Raw genomic sequence first — 19,100 nt, 5'->3', positions numbered from 1 at the left:
GCGAGAAGTGGTCATGGATTATCTTCTCATTGGCCTTGTGTTCGGTTACCCACCCTTGATCGTTCATGATGCGGTGTATGTGGTTTTTTCTCCTCCGCGCGTTGACTCAACGGTGAAAGAACTTGGTGTTGGCATCTCCTTCCTTGATGTTAGCGATTCGGGCACACTGCTTTTTGCGTGCTTTCTCAAGTACGGCCAAGCTTATCACCCTTCTCTTAAGGCGAGCACGAAGGTCACGCTCCTCAGGGGAGAGAAGTTTGCTCTCCTGGGCAATGTCGAGGCGAAGGATAACCAATAGGGCGGCGTGAAGATGGACCTTAGCCTTGGAGAAGAGGCCTCTACTCCACTCCGAGAGCCGCATGGTCGTCTTGTTTAGCTTGTGGAAAAGCAGAATGTAAGGGTCGGTGTGTTCAACTGGCTCTGCCCAGGCCTTTTGGACCACTTCGCTGAATCCGGGCATAGACGCCCAAAAATTCTCGAATCTAAAGGTCCTAGGCCTCCGCGGCCCCTTATCCTCAGCAAGCAGAAGGGGGCAATGGTCAGAGAGAGACGAAGATAGCGCATGGAGAACATGATCATCAAAGGTTGTGTCCCACTCCGCATTGCAAAAGAAAGAGTCAAGCTTGCACAAGGTAGGATTTGACCTCTCATTGCTCCAGGTGAACCTCCTGTGCTTGCTCTTGTCCCTAGCTCGGTAAATCTGGTTGAAATCCCCGGAGGCTAACCAAGCCACCCCCGTAGGTGGCTTATGTGCAACAAGCTCAGCAAAGAACACATCTTTGAGCGAGTGGTCGGTAGGGCCGTAGACGGTGGTTAGCTTGAAGCTCACGCCCGAGTCACGGACCCGAATCATGGCCGAGAGGCAGAAGGTAGTAACGGTAATGTTGGACAGTTCCACCAAGAGATCATCCCAAAGGAGCAGGATACCCCCCCGGGGTGTCATTTGCTGGACGCTGCGCAGTCTATGGCCCCCCAAAAAAGCCGTTGTGAATGGGTCTATATTATCGAGCTTCGTCTCTTGGAGGCACACAACATGGCAAGAGGAGGAAGCGATAGTGGCGTTGACTGTCGACCGCCTATCAGGGCAATTGAGGCCCCTGACATTCCAACTCAAAAAATTGATCGGTTGTGTCGACATGATCTAACCATGATAACCCTTGACCAAAGCCACATAACATGTGCCAGGATAGTGGAGTTCGAATCAGCAGCATACAGACTACAGAAAGATACAAAAGCCAACTCCAACGGGTGTACAGCCACCCCTACAGACTTGAAACAAGGCGTCGCCACAATACGCCATACAGCACACTTCCAATATAAATCTGGACCTCTAAGCACGTACGCATATTAACTAACATTGGAAACTGAAGGCCCTAGGCGTATCGGCATATTGAGCAGCAACTCAAGTTGCTTCCTGCTGCAGCACAGGCTCCTCGTCAATCCTCTCTAGGTCCAGCGCGGCTCCACCTCCATGCGTCAGGAGCGCCTCTTCCACAGCAGCAGCATAAGTGTCGTCGAGCTTGAATAGGCCCCTCATGGCTGTGAGCACCTCCGGCGAAAGCTGCTCCTTGAAGCGGTCCGCGAATGCGTCCAGGGCAGCCGCAGTCACGTCCTCGCCGTCTTTGACGATGCCCAGAGAACGGCAAGCCAGGATTTCAGCCGCCTTCGGACGAGCCGTCTTCGGACGAGCCGTCACCCGCGTCTTGTGCAGCGAGAGTGCACCGCCAACCTCAGAGATGGTGACTCCTGCCAAGGTCTTCCGACGCGCCGCTGGAGCTCGCGGAGGCGTTGCAGCCGGGGTGGGGACGGGCAGAATGGCGGCCTGCCGCTCCCCGAAAAGCGGCGCTAGGCACTAGAGGCCAACCGCACCGGAAGCGTCGGCACCGCACAGGAGAGGTAGTACGACGCACCGGCCCGCTGGACGGCAGAGGAGGCGTTGGGGAGGCCTCGAAACCAGGGGGCCTGGAGGGGGACGGCACCGGCAACAGGAGCATGGGGGGCTCACAAAGCTGGAGCAGCGCCGAGCTCGGCCCCCAGCGCCAGGCAGGAGCATGGCTGACCGGGCTTCGTTCCTCTTTGATCTTGGCGATGGAGGCAGGACGGAGGTAGGCGACAGCGGCGGCGACACCGGTGGCGTGAGGGCCTCCTGGGAGCGACGCCTGGCAACACGCGGCGAGGGGTGCCGAGAGGTGCTGCGGCCGCGCCCAACGTCCAGTGGCTCGGCAAGGAGAGGCAGCATCTCAGCCGCGCGGGCCGCCTCGGCGCTAGAGGAGCTAGAGCCGGCCAGGACGGCCGGCACATCGGCAGAGCACCGGCGACCGTGCAGGAGCATGGCTGACCGGGCTTCGTTCCTCTTTGATCTTGGCGACGGAGGCAGGACGGAGGTAGGCGACAGCGGCGGCGACACCGGTGGCGTGAGGGCCTCCTGGGAGCGACGCCTGGCAGCACGCGGCGAGGGGTGCCGAGAGGTGCTGCGGCTGCGCCCAACGTCCAGTGGCTCGGCAAGGAGAGGCAGCATCTCAGCCGCGCGGGCCGCCTCGGCGCTAGAGGAGCTAGAGCCGGCCAGGACGGCCGGCACATCGGTAGAGCGCCGGCGACCGTGCAGGAGCATGGCTGACCGGGCTTCGTTCTTCTTTGATCTTGGCGATGGAGGCAGGACGGAGGTAGGCGACAGCGGCGGCGACACCGGTGGCGTGAGGGCCTCCTGGGAGCGACGCCTGGCAGCACGCGGCGAGGGGTGCCGAGAGGTGATGCGGCCGCGCCCAACGTCCAGTGGCTCGGCAAGGAGAGGCAGCATCTCAGCCGCGCGGGCCGCCTCGGCGCTAGAGGAGCTAGAGCCGGCCAGGACGGCCGGCACATCGGCAGAGCGCCGGCGACCGTGCAGGAGCATGGCTGACCGGGCTTCGTTCTTCTTTGATCTTGGCGATGGAGGCAGGACGGAGGTAGGCGACAGCGGCGGCGACACCGGTGGCGTGAGGGCCTCCTGGGAGCGACGCCTGGCAGCACGCGGCGAGGGGTGCCGAGAGGTGCTGCGGCCGCGCCCAACGTCCAGTGGCTCGGCAAGGAGAGGCAGCATCTCAGCCGCGCGGGCCGCCTCGGCGCTAGAGGAGCTAGAGCCGGCCAGGACGGCCGGCACATCGGCAGAGCGCCGGCGACCGTGCAGGAGCATGGCTGACCGGGCTTCGTTCCTCTTTGATCTTGGCGATGGAGGCAGGACGGAGGTAGGCGACAGCGGCGGCGACACCGGTGGCGTGAGGGCCTCCTGGGAGCGACGCCTGGCAGCACGCGGCGAGGGGTGCCGAGAGGTGCTGCGGCCGCGCCCAACATCCAGTGGCTCGGCAAGGAGAGGCAGCATCTCAACCGCGCGGGCCGCCTCGGCGCTAGAGGAGCTAGAGCCGGCCAGGACGGCCGGCACATCGGCAGAGGGCCGGCGACCGTGGCGGTCGCGACCAGCATCGTCATCACGGCGGCCGCCACGCCCGTTGTCGCGGCCCGCGCCCCACCCCTCCCTGTTGCGTGAGCCGTCGCGGCCCCTGCGGTCGCGGTCACGGCGGTGGTTGTTGACGGGCCTGGAGATGCGCTCCCGCGGATCGCGAGCCTGCCGCTCGCCGTCGACGATCCAGTAGTAGCAACCCTTTAATCCAGCCCCTCAAATAAGGCGTCTTTCACAATTAGGTTCTTTCGACGAGTGGGAGCAAACAAACCAGGAGCAATTGATTTGGGCGCCTGACCAATAAGCCATCGATCAGCCAGAATTTAGCCCGAGGGCCATCCCCGATCTCAATTTCAGTGCACACTGAGAAGAGAGCCTTGTCAATGTGATCACAAGGGAGGCCAGAGCCTGACCAGGGTCTCTGCTCATCGGTCCTTGCATACCCAGGACAGCGATCAAGGGCGCGGATATAACAGGTGATGTCCTTTGGTGCTGCTGGCCTTCCCGCCATGAACATCATCGTCAACATTCCATAAGAAGTTCCTACAGGTTTCCTGAAGTTGAGCAGGAACCCAAGGTAGCAGCAAGGGGGAGAGCCAGCAGCACCACCAAAATCATGGATGATCTCCTCAAAATTATAGATGAGCAACACACTTTTTTAGATTGACTATGAAACCCAAGGAATCAATCACCGAAGCATTGCAGAATTGCCTTCTCCGAGGATATCTTGTGTGTAGGGGTTGACGAAGAGGGCGGCATCGTCAGCATATTGTTGCGGAATTGCCTTGACTCCCAGGCAACCTACCAGCCCTGGACGCCAGAGTGGACGAGATACCACTTTCAGTAGCCATGTCCAGGAGTTTCTGGAGCGGCTCCATTGCCAATTTGACTACATTTCAGGTGTAGCCTTGTGGGGGTGAAGAACATATTGTGCAGTTTTACATGAGTATCTCTGAGCCATGTGATGAACTTTGTGAGGATACTCTAACATACTGAACAGACTTAACGGCCTACTCAGCAGACTGTATGATGCAGCACCCTGACAGATAACATGGATGAATGCATGATACCTCTGAAAAAGATCATATATAACACGCGCATGTCTACACGAGGACAGGCAAAGAAGGCAAAGATTCTGCTAATAGCTTCCCACCCATATTACTGAACACATGTACATTACTTGTCACTTGAGATAGATGTATTAACGAAAATATATATGTATCTTTGATCAAAAGCAATTTGACAGATATCTTTGACAATGCATGGCCAATCTTTTGGGGAATATGTTTCTCACATTTAATCCAAAACAGAAGCTCAAAATGCATGGCAGAACATAAAAGTTTGGTCTAAATTTATTCGTCGGATACAAATATGTCTAGGGCAACAATGTCTCTTTTAAAATAGCAGAAATTTACAAATGAACGACACAACACCAACTATAACTGATAATGAAGTTTCCTCGAGATCCTTCTGTCCAATGCTACACTTCTCGACAGATACAGAACAATGATACACAAATGAAGTGACAAATTCAGGTTTAAGACATCCATTTCACATCAAGAACAAATGAGCAGAGCGAGTATATACCGAATTCACCCCAATCCTGGAAGCATCTGAACCGGATCGAGCATTTGGATGGCAGCTTGTTGTTGTTGCTGCTGATGCTGATGGTGGTGCTGCTGCTGCTGGTGTTGCTGGAGCATGAACTCCTCACCAGGCGCAGGCATTGCAGTTGGCACGACAGGCATGGCCGCTGCCGTCTGTGCCGCCTTGGACTCGATGAGCCGCCACATGTACCAGGCGGCGACGGAGCGGTAAGGGCGCCAGCGCTCGCAGAGCTTCTCCATCTGCGACGGCCGGGGCACATCCTCCAGCCCATACAGCATCTGCACGCCCTTGCGGATCCCGAGATCCGCGGAGGGGAGCACATCCGGGCGCGCCAGGGAGAAGATCATGAACATGTGGACGCTCCAGGCGCCGATGCCGTTGACCATGGTGAGCATTGCGGCGAGGGAGCGGTCGTCCATGGCGACGATGCTGTCGTCGGAGAGGATCCCCGACGCGTACTTGCGGGCGAGGTCATGGAGGTAGGACGCCTTGCGCGCGGAGACCCCGATTTGGCGGAGCTGCTCGGGGGAGAGCGCGAGGACGGCGTCCGGGAGCACGCCGGCCTCGCCCCCGACGAGCGCGATGAACCGGGAGTAGACGGAGGCGGCGGCCTTGAAGGCGAGCTGCTGGTAGAGAACGGATCGGACGAGGGAGTGAAATGGGGGATGCGGGCAGTGGAACGACGGGGGGTCGTGCGCGTCGATGACGGGGGCCAGGGCCGGGTCGGCCGCGCGCAGGTGGCGGATGGCCGCGTCCACCTCGCCGTCGGCCGAGAGGGGCCGGCCCCGGACGGACGGCACCAGGCGGGGCTTCTTGGGCGCCGGGTTGGAGCCGGACGACCGGGCCTTCTTCTTGGGGCGGGAAGCGGAGGGGGGGACGACGAGGGCGGTGGCTGGCGGCGTAGCGGCGGCGGATGCGGCGGGCGACGGGGAGAGGGGATGGGGAAAGGGCTGGGAGAGGGATTGCTCGCCCATGGATGAGGAGGAAAAAGGTGGGTTCTTGACCTTGGGGTGGATCTGGGGCTGGGGGCGTTTGTGGTATTTCCGAGCTGCGACTTATTAAGGTGGGGTTGGCCGGCCTGGATCTGAAGCCGATCGACGACCATCGTCACTTTCCAAAATCAATTTCCAAAAGGCGGTAAATCTATTTTTAATGGTTTTGATTTTTTTAAATGAATTTGGACAAAAATTTGTACTACTAGGTATGTTTTGGTTATGGGACGAGCTACGCGTCGGCAGCGCATCTTTTTAAAAAGATCGACCGCCTCGCGAAACGTCTGATCTAGGTTGCTCAGCGTGCGGTACCTCTTTACAACAAGTCAACAAGAGTATTGTTTCAGAAACAATTATGACTACTGTGACAGGAGCTTTGTTTCGGAAACACATCGGTGACCATTGCAACAAGATCTTTGTTTCAGAAACATTGGCGAGGATGCAAAAACATCTCTGTGTACGATCCCTCTTTGCAACAAGAGCTTTGTTTAGAAACAACTATTGCAGCAAGGGCAGTAAGGAGGGCTCCCTCGACACCAACAACATCGACGGAGAGGCCATGCGATGCACTGCACGTCGTTGGAACGACGATCGAGCCGCGCGAATATCAGGCACCCTCGTCGACGTCGTGTGGTGGCTTGGCGATCCCGATCTAGATGCAAGGCAGGAGAGATGTGAGCGGTAGCGCGGCCGGCTGCTTGGCCGATGACAAGTGAGGCGGTGAAAGAAAAGAGGAGGGATGGAAGTTAGGCGGCAAAGGCATGCCTCACCGGCAAACGACTACTGCCGGAGCGGGCTGGTGGCTAGCACGGGCGTACCTGGCCATGTAATAGTGTCGAGTTGTGGAAACGCTTCTGGAACAGGGGTGGAGTTGCAAGAACGTGAAGTATGTGAGGGTGGCTCTTGACCGTCGATCAACAACAGATCAAATGCCCACGGATGTGGTCGATGTGCACGGAAGATCAGCCGGGTGAACACAAGGGTTTCCCTTTGATTATGGAGTTTTGAAGATACAATGGGGTCTGAAACCGTTCTGGGTAGCTGCATCACAGGAATCTAAAAATTAACTCTTATGATAAGCAATATTGGAATATCTTAAAACCCTGAAATATTGTCTACTTGTTAGTATGGAGTTAATTGGCTATTTCTATGCTTATGATTAAGGTTACAAGTTTCACATATCCACATGTTTTCGTGATAGTTAAGTGAATATGACATCAACGATACAAATGCAACCATGTCCACATAATTTTGGAACATAATGATGGGAAAAAACGATTATAATGATTGCTCTTATTTCCATACATCTTATTTGGGACACATTAGCTAGGGGACACCTCACACTATAGTCTTACTTACGACTTAAGTCCCTAGTCCTCGTGTCTTCTTCCTTGCAATGTCGCATTCTTCTTTTCCTAACGTTGCACACATTGCCTTAGGTCACGCACCACCCCTATCCCCTATGGTCTTTGAGGGAGCCCTGGATTAGGGGGTGTCTGGATAGGTGAACTATCACCGTTGGCCGGACTCCTAGACTATGAAGATACAAGATTGAAGACTTCGTCCCGTGTTCGGATGGGACTTTTCTTGGCGTGGAAGACAACCTTGGCGATACGGATATGTAGATCTCCTACCATTGTAACCGACTCTGTGTAACCCTAACCCTCTCCGGTGTCTATATAAACCGGAGGGTTTTAGTCCGTAGGACGAACAACAATCATACCATAGGTTAGCTTCTAGGGTTTAGCCTCTCTGATCTCGTGGTAGATCTACTCTTGTACTACCCATATCATCAATATTAATCAAGCAGGAGTAGGGTTTTACCTCCATCGAGAGGGCCCGAACCTGGGTAAAAACATCGTGTCCCTTGTCTCTTGTTACCATCCGCCTAGACGCACAGTTCGGGACCCCCTACCCGAGATCCGCCGGTTTTGACAACGACATTGGTGCTTTCATTGAGAGTTCCTCTGTGCCGTCGCCATCAGGAAGGATGCCTCATCTCGTCTTTAAAGACGGCACCGTTGCCAAAGGAGCTCTAGCCATCGGCCAAACTCTCCGGCTAGGTGGTTTTCTTATGACTGTCTGTTCGGCCGCCGCGCCGACGATGACTTCTCGGGTCATCAAAAGCAATCTTCACGTCAACTCGGAACTCGCCGAGCAGTTAGATCCGATGCAGCTCTCCTCCTTAAACGAGCTCTTGGATCGCATCGCCGCCCTGGGAGTCGCTACAGATTACGACCAGATCGGGCCTAAAACCGATCTGAGAGAGATTAACTCTCCCCAGGCTACCCACCACGTTGTTGTGGTAGAAGAACAATACGACGACCCTTCTTCTATCCTAAGGACTAGCTATGTCCTGATTCCTGATCCCTTCATGCCGGATTCCCGCGGAGGGGAGAACACCACTCAAGCCCTGAACTTAAAGTTAGGCAGCGGGCCAGATTCATCGGACAACGTCCAAGAACCCAAGCTTCCATGTTCAGAAGCTTCTTGGCCCCTGAGTCTTAGATCGGACGGAGTTCAGAATCTAACTCCACCCGCCCACCCAAACATAAGCGATCTATCCCAAATCTGGCAAGAGCTCACTGAAATAGTACATCATTACTGGGCCAGATTCCTCCTGGTCATGAACAGGATAAAGGACTGTCGTGAAGAGGATGCAATTTCATTCTTCTGCATTAAAGGATTGCCTCCGAAGTACTCTTAATGACATTATAAACAACCGCGACGCAACGGGCCGGATTGCCAAATGGGCCATCGAACTCCTCGCGTTCGACATAACCTACAAGCCGCGGCGAGCTATTAAGTCGCAGGTTTTGGCCGACTTCGTCGCCGAATGGACTGAGGCCGAACTCCCTAAAGAGTATGGCGCATATTCCAACTGGATCATGCACTTCGACGGCTCCAAAATGTTGGCTGGCCTGGGGGCTGGCGTCGTTCTGACGTCCCCAACTGGAGATACAGTCCAATACGTACTTCAGATAATGTACACGGACTCCAACAACGCAGCCGAATACGAGGCCCTTCTACATGGTCTCCGGATGGCAGTCTCCATGGGCATTCAGCGCCTAGAGGTCCGTGGGGATTCAAACCTCGCGATATCCCAAATAAATGGAGACTTTGATGCCAAGGATCCGAAAATGGCAGCTTATCACAACGCGTCCTAAAAATGTCAGCTCGGTTTGAGGGGCTCGCATTTCACCATATAACCCGGGAGAACAACCAGGCAGCAGACGTGCTGGCACGCATTGGCGCAAAGCGCGATGCCGTCCCTCCCAACATTTTCCTAGAAAGGCTTTTCAAGCCATCTGTATTATGGGAGGGAGAGTCCGGAAACAACATCCCGGACCCAACCACACTACCCCATACCGAACATTTTGACATAGTTGGCGGCTCTGCCAACGAAATAACATCATCAGCCCACACAATAATGGCAGTCATTGCCCCGTGGACAGAACCATTCCTAGCCTACCTAATTAGGCAGGAACTTCCAGAGGACCAAACCTAGGCTCGCTGCATAGTGCGGCAATCTAAAGCCTATAAGGTCCATGAGGGAGAGCTTTATAAGAAAAGCACAACCGGAGTCCTTCAAAGGTGTATCTCCGAAGAGGAAGGGCGGACTCTTCTGGCTGAAATTCATGCCGGACTCGGCGGGCACCACGCCGCAGCCCGGGCCCTTGTAGGCAAGGCCTTCCGTACAAGATTTTATTGGCCGACAGCCCGGGCAGATGCTCAGGACTTGGTCCAATGATGCGTCGGATGCCAGCTCTTTGCTAATCAAAGCCACATGCCACCTACCGCCCTCAAAACTATACCCATCACCTGGTCGTTCGCGGTCTGGGGACTTGATATAGTTGGACCCCTTAAAGGAGGAACCCACAAGCAAAAATACCTACTGGTCAGGGTGGATAAATTCACCAAATGGATAGAGGCAAAGCCTGTTAAGACGGCCGAATCCGGACCGGTGATAGACTTCATATCAGGGGTAGTACACCGTTACGGCGTCCCCCATAGCATCATCACTGATAATGGCACGAACTTCATGGCCGACGAGGTCAAACTCTGGTGCAAAAATATGGGCATCAAGCTCGACTACGCTTCAGTCCATCACCCTCAAACTAACGGTCAAGTCGAGCGAGCAAATGGTCTAATCATGAGCGGCATTAAACCCAGACTAGTGCGGTCCCTCAAGGAATCTAATACGCACTGGGTAGATGATCTCGACTCCGTACTCTGGGGGCTGCGGACCACGCCGAATCGTACTACCGGATTCACACCATTTTTTATGTTGTACGGCACAGAGGCAGTTTTGCCCTGCGACATAATTCATGACTCACCTCGCGTGCGCATGTACGAAGAAAGAGAAGCCGAGCTCGATCGGCAGGACAGTTTGGACGCCTTGGAGGAGGAACGCGACGTGGCAAAAGCCCGTTCCGCATTCTATCAACAGCAGGCTCGAAGATACCAAAGCAGAGAAGTATGGGCCAAAGCTTACAATGTTGGCGAATTAGTTTTACGCCTGCCGGACAAGAAAAAGGACAAACTCAAGCCCAAATGGGAGGGTCCCTTCATCATCGACCAAGTCCTGACCGGCGGAGCGTACCGTCTGCGGAACGCATCGGATAACCGACTGGAGCCGAACCCATGGAATGCAGCCCGTCTCCGAAGATTCTACGCCTAGCGCCGGACTCGGGGTTCGTCTCCTTCCTCCGTCTATATTTTATACTGTCTTTTATTCCTCTCCTTCTCCCTCCTTTTTTGTGAAGCCGTTGGAGGCTCGTTTGCGCACTGTTCGCACACACTTGACACGTTATCCGCACTCAGTATACCTGGGGGCTTCTTTAACAGAAGCTTATTTATACGGGCTTTATGCCCAATACATGTGTCACACTTCTGCATGTACCTTTTATTCACCATCATATGCATCGATATGACTTAAGTTTTGGCCAAGCTGGGTTGCCTGGCTCCTGTGCTTACCCCTACGTCCCCGATTGTTCGGATAGGTGGTAAAGGGAGCACCTCTGCGATTGTTACCGCCGGGTCAGCCGGACGTGTACCTCAGACTGGGTGAAGCCGAAAGCTAGCGTTCTTAAGAGAATATTCGGTCGGTGAACTAAAAGATGATTTCTTACTTATTCATTTATCTGCCCCCAGATGTTTTGCTGCTTTTTTCGCAGTCCGGACATGCACTTTAGGGCATGCCTCCCAAGGAAAGGAACCCCTAACGGAACTATTCTCCCTGGAAGATGTTTCTTACTAACCATGTAATATAACATAACTAGTCGGGCACTTGTCTGATAGAGCGCTAATGACCCCTACGTCTGGTCTCCACGCATGCCCCGGTTCTTACATAACCGCGAGGGTATTCGGACACACTCCGGACGGTCGGGTCTCAAGGTTGAAGCGAAAAGGTCCGCTACGACAAACGATCTACAATCCGGCTAGAAGGCATTTTACATGTCACTTTAAATTATATAGTCAAATTGACTGATTGTATTCCTCTTCAATACCATCTAATAGGTTGTCTAGTTTACAGTCCCGCTGGGAATACTTGGCGGCCAACTCTACTTGGCCATACACTAAGCTCACAGGTATCTCCTTCCCATCGGGCCCCATAGGTCCGACCTCGGCCATGTGGTTTGGATCAGCCTTCGTGTACCGCGTCTTCACCATGGCCCAGGCCTCCCTGGCGCCTTGACGGCAGGCCAATATCTTCCATAGCCGGAAGCGCCGCCATGCCCCCTGGAGCCTCTCTGCCAGCTCTCCAAGGCCTTCGGGTAGGGAGATGGATGGCCACAAGGCCTGGGCGACGCCTCTCATCACCTGCCAAACTTGTTCGTACAGTTGCAGTAGTTCGGGAAGTAGGTCACCCGTTGAACCGGGCATTTCCTCTGCAGGACGACCTGTGAGCATACCTATAGACATATTTCTGTTAATCGACTTCCTCGCCGAACTTTTTTTTTCAAAAGTTCGCTCAAGCACTTACTATAAATGTCGCGACGAAGCCGCCGATTCTCCTTAACGGAGTCTGTCAGCTGGGCTCGAACATCCTTTAGTTCCTCACCCAGCTGGGTGTTGGCATCTTGGAGATTATTTTTCTCTTGCCTCACCCTTGTAAACACATTCTCGCCGGCCTTTAACTGGCGCAGGAGATGTTGCTTGTCCGGATCTAGTCCGGCGCCATCTGCAATATTATTGTCAGACTTGTACACACACCGCACTTCACAAACTACTTATCTTTCGAAGTATATCTTACCGGAGGGGGTCTCTGTGGCTCCCCTTGTGGCGGCTAGTGCGGCCTCAAGATGGGCCTTGCACTCTTCAAGCTCCTGAGATAGTCGGGTATTCTTTTCCATAGAATCCTGCATAACAAATGATCCTTAAATCAGTTCTCCTAACTATTTTAAGTCTCGGGGGCTACTGGCATATATAACTGTCAAATCTTCTCACCCGTATGTCCTTTACATACTGCTCCGTGGCTCTGGCTAGACCATCTCGAGCGGCACGGAGGTGCGCATCTCCCGAATTGAAGGCGTTCAATGCCTCTTGGGAGAAACATGCGTCATGAAGAACTGTCCGGCGGTGCCTGTGATTCATGGCACTCTCCACCTCGGAGTTGGTGACGGACAATCTGTCGGCATCCTCTGTCGGAGGAGCATCCGACGCACGCCTCGTGTTTACCTCCGCTTCCGGACCCGGCGTTGGAGCCTGGCTGGCGGAGGCTCGATTGGCCATCTCTCCCGACACAGTCCGGCGAGCGCTCTCTTTCCTGAAAGGAGCACCAGCGTTAATATACCTTCCCGGAATCAATCCTGGGAATATGGTGACACGCATTACCATTGCGGCGGCGTTTCAGTCCGGACCGCGCTTCTTTTCAGCCTGCTTGGCCGTGCTGCCTCTTGTTGGCTAGCCGCCGCAGGCTCGACCTCACGCATCGAAGGCACCCCCTGTGAAACACCATTGATATACGGTGATAAAAAATAAGCATGGATGGGTAATTATCAAAGTACTGGGGCTTCGGTCTCAGTTACTTGTGAGGCTGGAAGTATTCTGGGGTAGTCGGCCGTAATGGCGACCAAGGCATTATCGATGCTTAGTTGATGAAATACCCCATCAATCAGCTCCACCGATATTTCCGGATCCTCTTGGGAGGCCGGATCGAGGAACCGTTCCGGATCCTCGGGTTGCGGAGGCGTGCTGTTTATATCTTCTACGGCCCGACGCAGTTCCTGCGTCGAACTCACTAAATGAAATATATAACCATGGGAGTACGGATCGGATGTGCGGAAAAGGGGATGTTCGCTTACCCAGCTTTGTGGATTGTTCATAGAAAATCCGTTCAATGGACTGACGCAGAGAAAATCCTCCTCTTCCCCCTTGTACAGCGCGGACAAAATCTTCACCAGATCGGCGACCGATCCCGGCCCCTTACGGTCGTGACGGGTGGAATCATCCTCCCTGTTGAAATCCCACATGGGGTGGCCCCTATACTAGAGCGGCTGCACCCCCCACATAATGCATGTGGCCATGACACTGCTCATGGTCAGTCCGGAATGAGCCAGCAACCTTATTCGGCTCATCAGGTAAAGGACGTCCTTGTCGCTGTTCCTCTGGGGGCTCCGTGGACGCCAACTTAGGCATTTCTTCAAGGGAGCATTACTGAACTCCGGGAGGCCAGTCCGAACGGGATCCGGTAGCGGGGCGTCTTCTATATAAAACCATTCCGAAGGCCAGTCTTCGGACGCCTTCTTCGGGGTTCCGGATAGATATCCGGTCCCGGCGATGCGCCATAGCTCGGCTCCGCCCACTTGATATATTGACCCCTCATGAGAACGGGGTATGAGGCAGAATAATCTCTTCCACAACGCAAAATGAGCCTCGACGCCCAAAAACAATTTGCAAAGGGCTACGAAGCCCGCGATATGCAGAATGGAGGCAGGCGTAAGGTGGTGCAGCTGGAGGCCATAGGACTCCAGGAGCCCCCGGAGAAACGGATGTATTGAAAATCCGAGTCCTCTTATCAGATAAGAGACAAAGCATACCCGCTCTCCTTTGGAAGGATCGGGGACGCTCTCCGCTTGCTTTCCACCCTTGTAGGTGGCGAGTCCGTCTCGAACCGGAACCATGAAGGCCGGGGGAAGAAATCCCTTGGTTTGGAGCGTCACTAGCTTGCTATGCGGGACTGAGCATCTCTCCCAATCCCCAGGCTTGGGGCTGGGAGCGCGAGAGGAGGAGCCGCGTCGACTGTCCATGGTAGGATGGATTTTTTGTCAAAAGCGCTCTGATGAAAGCTTGCGAAGGGGGGATGGTGTGATTCGGATCTAGATCCTCGTCTCTTTTTATAGGCAGCTCATTTGCGCAGCTAGGGGGAAAAGTGTAAAAATACCCTGGCTTTTCGCATTTGTTCGACACGTGGAAGATGGCCATTATTGGGCGTGGAAGCCAAGGAGCGCAGCATTTATCAGAAGCCGGACACTATTCGACAAGTATATGGAATTTGGAGAAGAACCCGCCTCGTAATGCCGAAGACAATCTACGCGCCAGACTCATCGTCATTGAAGCCTGGTTCGGGGGCTACTGAGGGAGTCCTGGATTAGGGGGTGTCCGGATAGCCGAACTATCACCGTTGGCCGGACTCCTAGACTATGAAGATACAAGATTGAAGACTTCGTCCCGTATCCGGATGGGACTTTTCTTGGCGTGGAAGACAAGCTTGGTGATACGGATATGTAGATCTCCTACCATTGTAACCGACTCTGTGTAACCCTAACCCTCTCCGGTGTCTATATAAACCGGAGGGTTTTAGTCCGTAGGACGAACAACAATCATACCATAGGCTAGCTTCTAGGGTTTAGCCTCTCTGATCTCGTGGTAGATCTACTCTTGTACTACCATATCATCAATATTAATCAAGCAGGAGTAGGGTTTTACCTCCATCGAGAGGGCCCCAACCTGGGTAAAAACATCGTGTCCCTTGTCTCCTGTTACCATCCGCCTAGACGCACAGTTCGGGACCCCCTACCCGAGATCCGCCGGTTTTGACACCGACAATCTTCCTTTAATAAAATTGTGTGTATGTAATGGGGCGACAAGCCGATAATGACATCCTAAAGTCGGAATAAGGTTCTTCCCGCTATGTCTCTGTCCCGGCGATGCATCCTATGTTGGTGAAGATCCTGTAGTTTTATTCCAACATGTTGGTTGGATCCAATGTTTTGGGTTAGTGTTATCGGCACCAGTATATTAAGGTTGGTGAAGTTGTGTCGGTGATAGGTGGTTGTTTATTCCTCTCCATCAAGTTTTTTCATGCACCTCATCATCCTTCTCTTTCTGCAATGACGGTGGCAGGGCGACTCATTGTACATGGGCGATCCCCGACCGATGTTCTTTCTCTTGGGTACAGATCATGTATTCTGGGATGGATGAATCTTATGCTTTTTCCAAGCACATGGTGGCGACAATTTGGGCATGGTTCGGAAGTTCCTGTGTGTTGACTTCCTTCTGCGGTTGCCTCAATGGAGGTGGAAGGAAGGAGTGTGGCAGCAAAGATAACGAGCGTGAAGATGGTGTTATGTATGGGTTTCTTTGTATTTCCCCTTTTGCGAAGCCTCTTTGTAATGCACGGGACATTGATCATAACAGAATGCCCTTTAGGGTCTTAATAAAATAGGAATCAGATGTAAAAAAATGTTTCTTTGTATCATGTGAGACGCAATCCATAAGATGCCACATGTTAGCACCAAACCTAATCATACGTCGGGTCGGGCTTGGAAAAGTCCGAACTTGAAACTACAAGGCTGAGCCTGGCCCAAACATCGCATTTCAACCTACACACGTGAAAGCCTAACCAGAAATCGGGAAATGGAATCCCAAGCACAAACCGGATACTCCTTCGGGTCGTGAAATGACGACCGAGCCCAGTTCAAAAAGGCAAACGTCGGGCCTGTCTATCCACGACCAGATTTAGTTAGCCCCTATCTCAAAGACTCAAACCGTCTTCATCTCCACGCGTGCCTATGTCTCGCTTATAACGCGACAAATGGTTGCCACTCCCGCAAGCACACTACACGGAGTCAATGGTGGCCCGTCTCAGTAGGGACGTGGGGACGTCGTGCTGACGTCACGCTAAGTTCATTTTTTTTCACATTATTATTTTTTGATGAGTATATTTAAAAATAATAATTTACTTTAAAATAAAAAAAGCGAATTTGAAAATGTTACCATAGTAACAAATAATGTTGATAATTTAAAAAATATGTTTGTGGCAATGACAAAATGTTTCCGTGTTTTAGAAAAATGTCTATGAAATTTTTGAAAAATGTGTATACATTGTAAAAAAAACTGTTTTGCTTAGTATAAAAAAATGGTATGTACATTTTAATTAAGTGTCATTTTATAAAATTGTTCCCATGTTTCAAAAAAAAGTTTGTGAAAAACATGTTAATCATCTACTTAAAAATGTTAAACGTTTATAAAAAGTTTCTTATGTATACCCAAAATGTAGTACTCCCTCCATGTCTACACTTTTTTTTAAAAAACATATTATTAAAATTATCAATTATGTTAATCATGTACTTAAAAATATTTAAAACATGTAAAAAAAGTATTTTATGTACAATTTGTATGAAAAAAGATATTCCCTCCGATCCATATTATTAATATGTATCGGACGGAGTAGTCACTCAAACATACTCCCTCCATCCGGGATTACTTGCGCAATTCTGGATTGAGGTACTATATCTGAAAAAATGATAATCATGTATTTGAAAAATGTTAAATGTCTATAAGGAAATGTTATTTGTGTATATGAAAAATGTACAATCCATATGAAAAAAGTAGAAATAAAAAGAAAAAAGTCCATTTTGCTCCCTTGAATAAAATAAAATGGGTGGTTCACATAATCCCCTGTACACTTCTTTTCGGTTCACTTAACCCCCGATCTATCTCAAAGACTCAAACCGTTCAAAAATCATCTTTAGCTGGGTTTCTGAGCTCATTTACTGACTTGGACACGGTCAAGCTGGTATTTGACCAGTGGGGCCCTCTTGCCGCCAGCCCTCTCTCCTCCTGTACGCCGAGAGCACAACCGACACTCAGTTTTACGCCGCCGACGTTGTAGTTCTTCCCCCGCGCAGCCAACAACTCCCCCTCGCCTTGAAGCCATGTCCTAGAGCTTCCCCTCCCTCCACTATATGTTCCTACCAAACGGCTTTGTCCGAGTCAGCGTGAATCTCCGTCATATATGTCTTCTTCCCCGTTTCCGGCATTGACCGTCGCAACCTCGATCTCTTCCTACGGTGACCCCCGCTACTCCTTCTCTGCTTTCTGAGCACCGTGTTGCTCCTCTGAAGTTGATCGGCCCGTCCATTTGGAGCCGCGCGTCCTTGAGGACGTTTCCCCACATGGCCAAGCTCCTCCCCCACTGCGGCTATGGGCAACGCACGACCCAAGTAAGCTACAAAGATGAGAAATGGAACAGAGAGGCTTTGGAGGAGCAGGGGCTCACCTAGGGGATGCTAGCGCAGGAAGGGAGGCCGGGGGTGCTCTGCAGCAATGCCATGGATGCTCAAGGCGGGGGGCAGAGTGCAGGCTCGAAGGGGAAGGGGCTTGGGGTCGCGGGCCTCGTCGAGAAGCTGTCCAGATGTTGCACGAGGTGGTCCCAGGTCAAGGAAGGGGTCGTGGAGCTCGGGGGCACGCTGGTGATGGCGAATTTCGGTGTGATGGCTAGCAGCAGCGGCGAGGAAGACGAGGATGCCAGGGTCGATTGGGGGTGGCTCGACACAATGAATATGTCATAGTTGAAGATGGCTATAATGCAGATGTTGCGGACATCTATGCGTGGCTTTGTGCTTCCTCCAGCCACGTGCACGACGACGGTGACCGCCGACCAAAGCTCGAGCGCTCTCAGGTGGCTGAACATGCGGGATGGAGGGCAGAGGTAGGCCCCTCTGGTCAACAAACCGCTTTGACCTCGTCCATGTCACTAAAACCACCATGTAAACCCGCTAATGAAAAATTCTGAACGGGTTGGGATAAATCAGGGGGTTAAGTGAACCGAAAAAAAGTCTAGGGGATTATGTGAGCCACCCATTTTATTTAGGGGAGTAAAATGGACTTTTTCAAATCAAAACATATATCTAAAAATTTGTTAATCATGTATTTGAAAAATATTTAAAGAGTATAAAAATGTTCTTACAATCCTACAACATACGAAAGATCTACAATTGTTTGAAAAAGTAGAGCTCAAAACATATAGTTTTTTAATGTTAATCATGTATTTTAAAAATGATAAACATGTATAAAAAATGTTTTTGTTGTATACGAAAAATGTACAATGTTCAATGAATAAAAGTAGATACCAAAAAATTAAATTAAAAAATTGTTAATTCTATATTTATAAAAAAGTAAGCATGCATATAAAAATGTTCCTCATGTATACGAAAAATGTACATTGTGTGTGAGAAAATGTCTATTCCCATTAAAAAATGTTCATAGTGTATTTGATTTTTTTACCGTGTATTCAGAAAATTGCTCAAAACATATATTTAAGAACAAAAATGTACATTGTGTATTTAAAGATTGTTCAACATGTGTCAACAAAATGATTTACATGTACACTAAAAATGTACATTGTGTATGGAAAGAAGTAGACATGTGTTCTACAAAAAAATAACCTATGAAAACCAATAAAGAACAAAGAGAAATGAGGAAAATCAATGAAAACAAAAAGGGAAACAAATAAACCAATGAAAAAAATTAAGACGGTGAAACCAAGAAAGAAGCAAAAAAAAGGAAAAAAATCCAGTGAAACAAAAAATGAAAAAGGGTGAAAAGGGGATAGAAAAATGGAAGGAGACCATAAGAAACAAAGAAAAAAAGAAAAGAAAAAGAAAAAAACAAAGAAATTAAAGAACCAAACCAAATCAATGAACATTAGAGCAAACGAGAAGCTAGCGAACAAAAATAACATGGAATAAATGACAAAAGAGTAAAACCCTTCAAGCGAGACGAGCTTCCATCTCGCTTTAAGCAAGATATAACTTTGGCGTTCATCTTCCGCCAAAGCT

The 19,100-nt window shown here is 51.4% G+C and overlaps 1 protein-coding gene across 1 annotated transcript; it reads right to left on the bottom strand.

Moving 5' to 3' along the window:
* Positions 1-4,757: 4,757 nt before the first annotated feature.
* Positions 4,758-6,032, bottom strand: LOC123148151 (alkylbase DNA glycosidase-like protein mag2). Its single transcript, XM_044567518.1, has one exon. The coding sequence runs from the start codon at positions 6,013-6,015 to the stop codon at positions 5,026-5,028; it is 990 nt and encodes a 329-aa protein (XP_044423453.1). The 5' UTR covers positions 6,016-6,032; the 3' UTR covers positions 4,758-5,025.
* Between the last annotated feature and the right edge of the window lie 13,068 nt (positions 6,033-19,100).

The sequence above is a fragment of the Triticum aestivum genome, chromosome 1B (assembly GCF_018294505.1).
Source record: "Triticum aestivum cultivar Chinese Spring chromosome 1B, IWGSC CS RefSeq v2.1, whole genome shotgun sequence".
Lineage (NCBI taxonomy): Eukaryota > Viridiplantae > Streptophyta > Magnoliopsida > Poales > Poaceae > Triticum > Triticum aestivum.
The sequence above is the reverse complement of the archived record's forward strand: the minus strand, read 5'-3'. Positions and strand labels throughout refer to the sequence as shown.

What these genes read in the sequence shown, in the direction of transcription:
- LOC123148151 (XM_044567518.1), bottom strand. Translation starts at nt 6,015, where the DNA reads ATGGGCGAGCAATCCCTCTCCCAGCCCTTTCCCCATCCCCTCTCCCCG.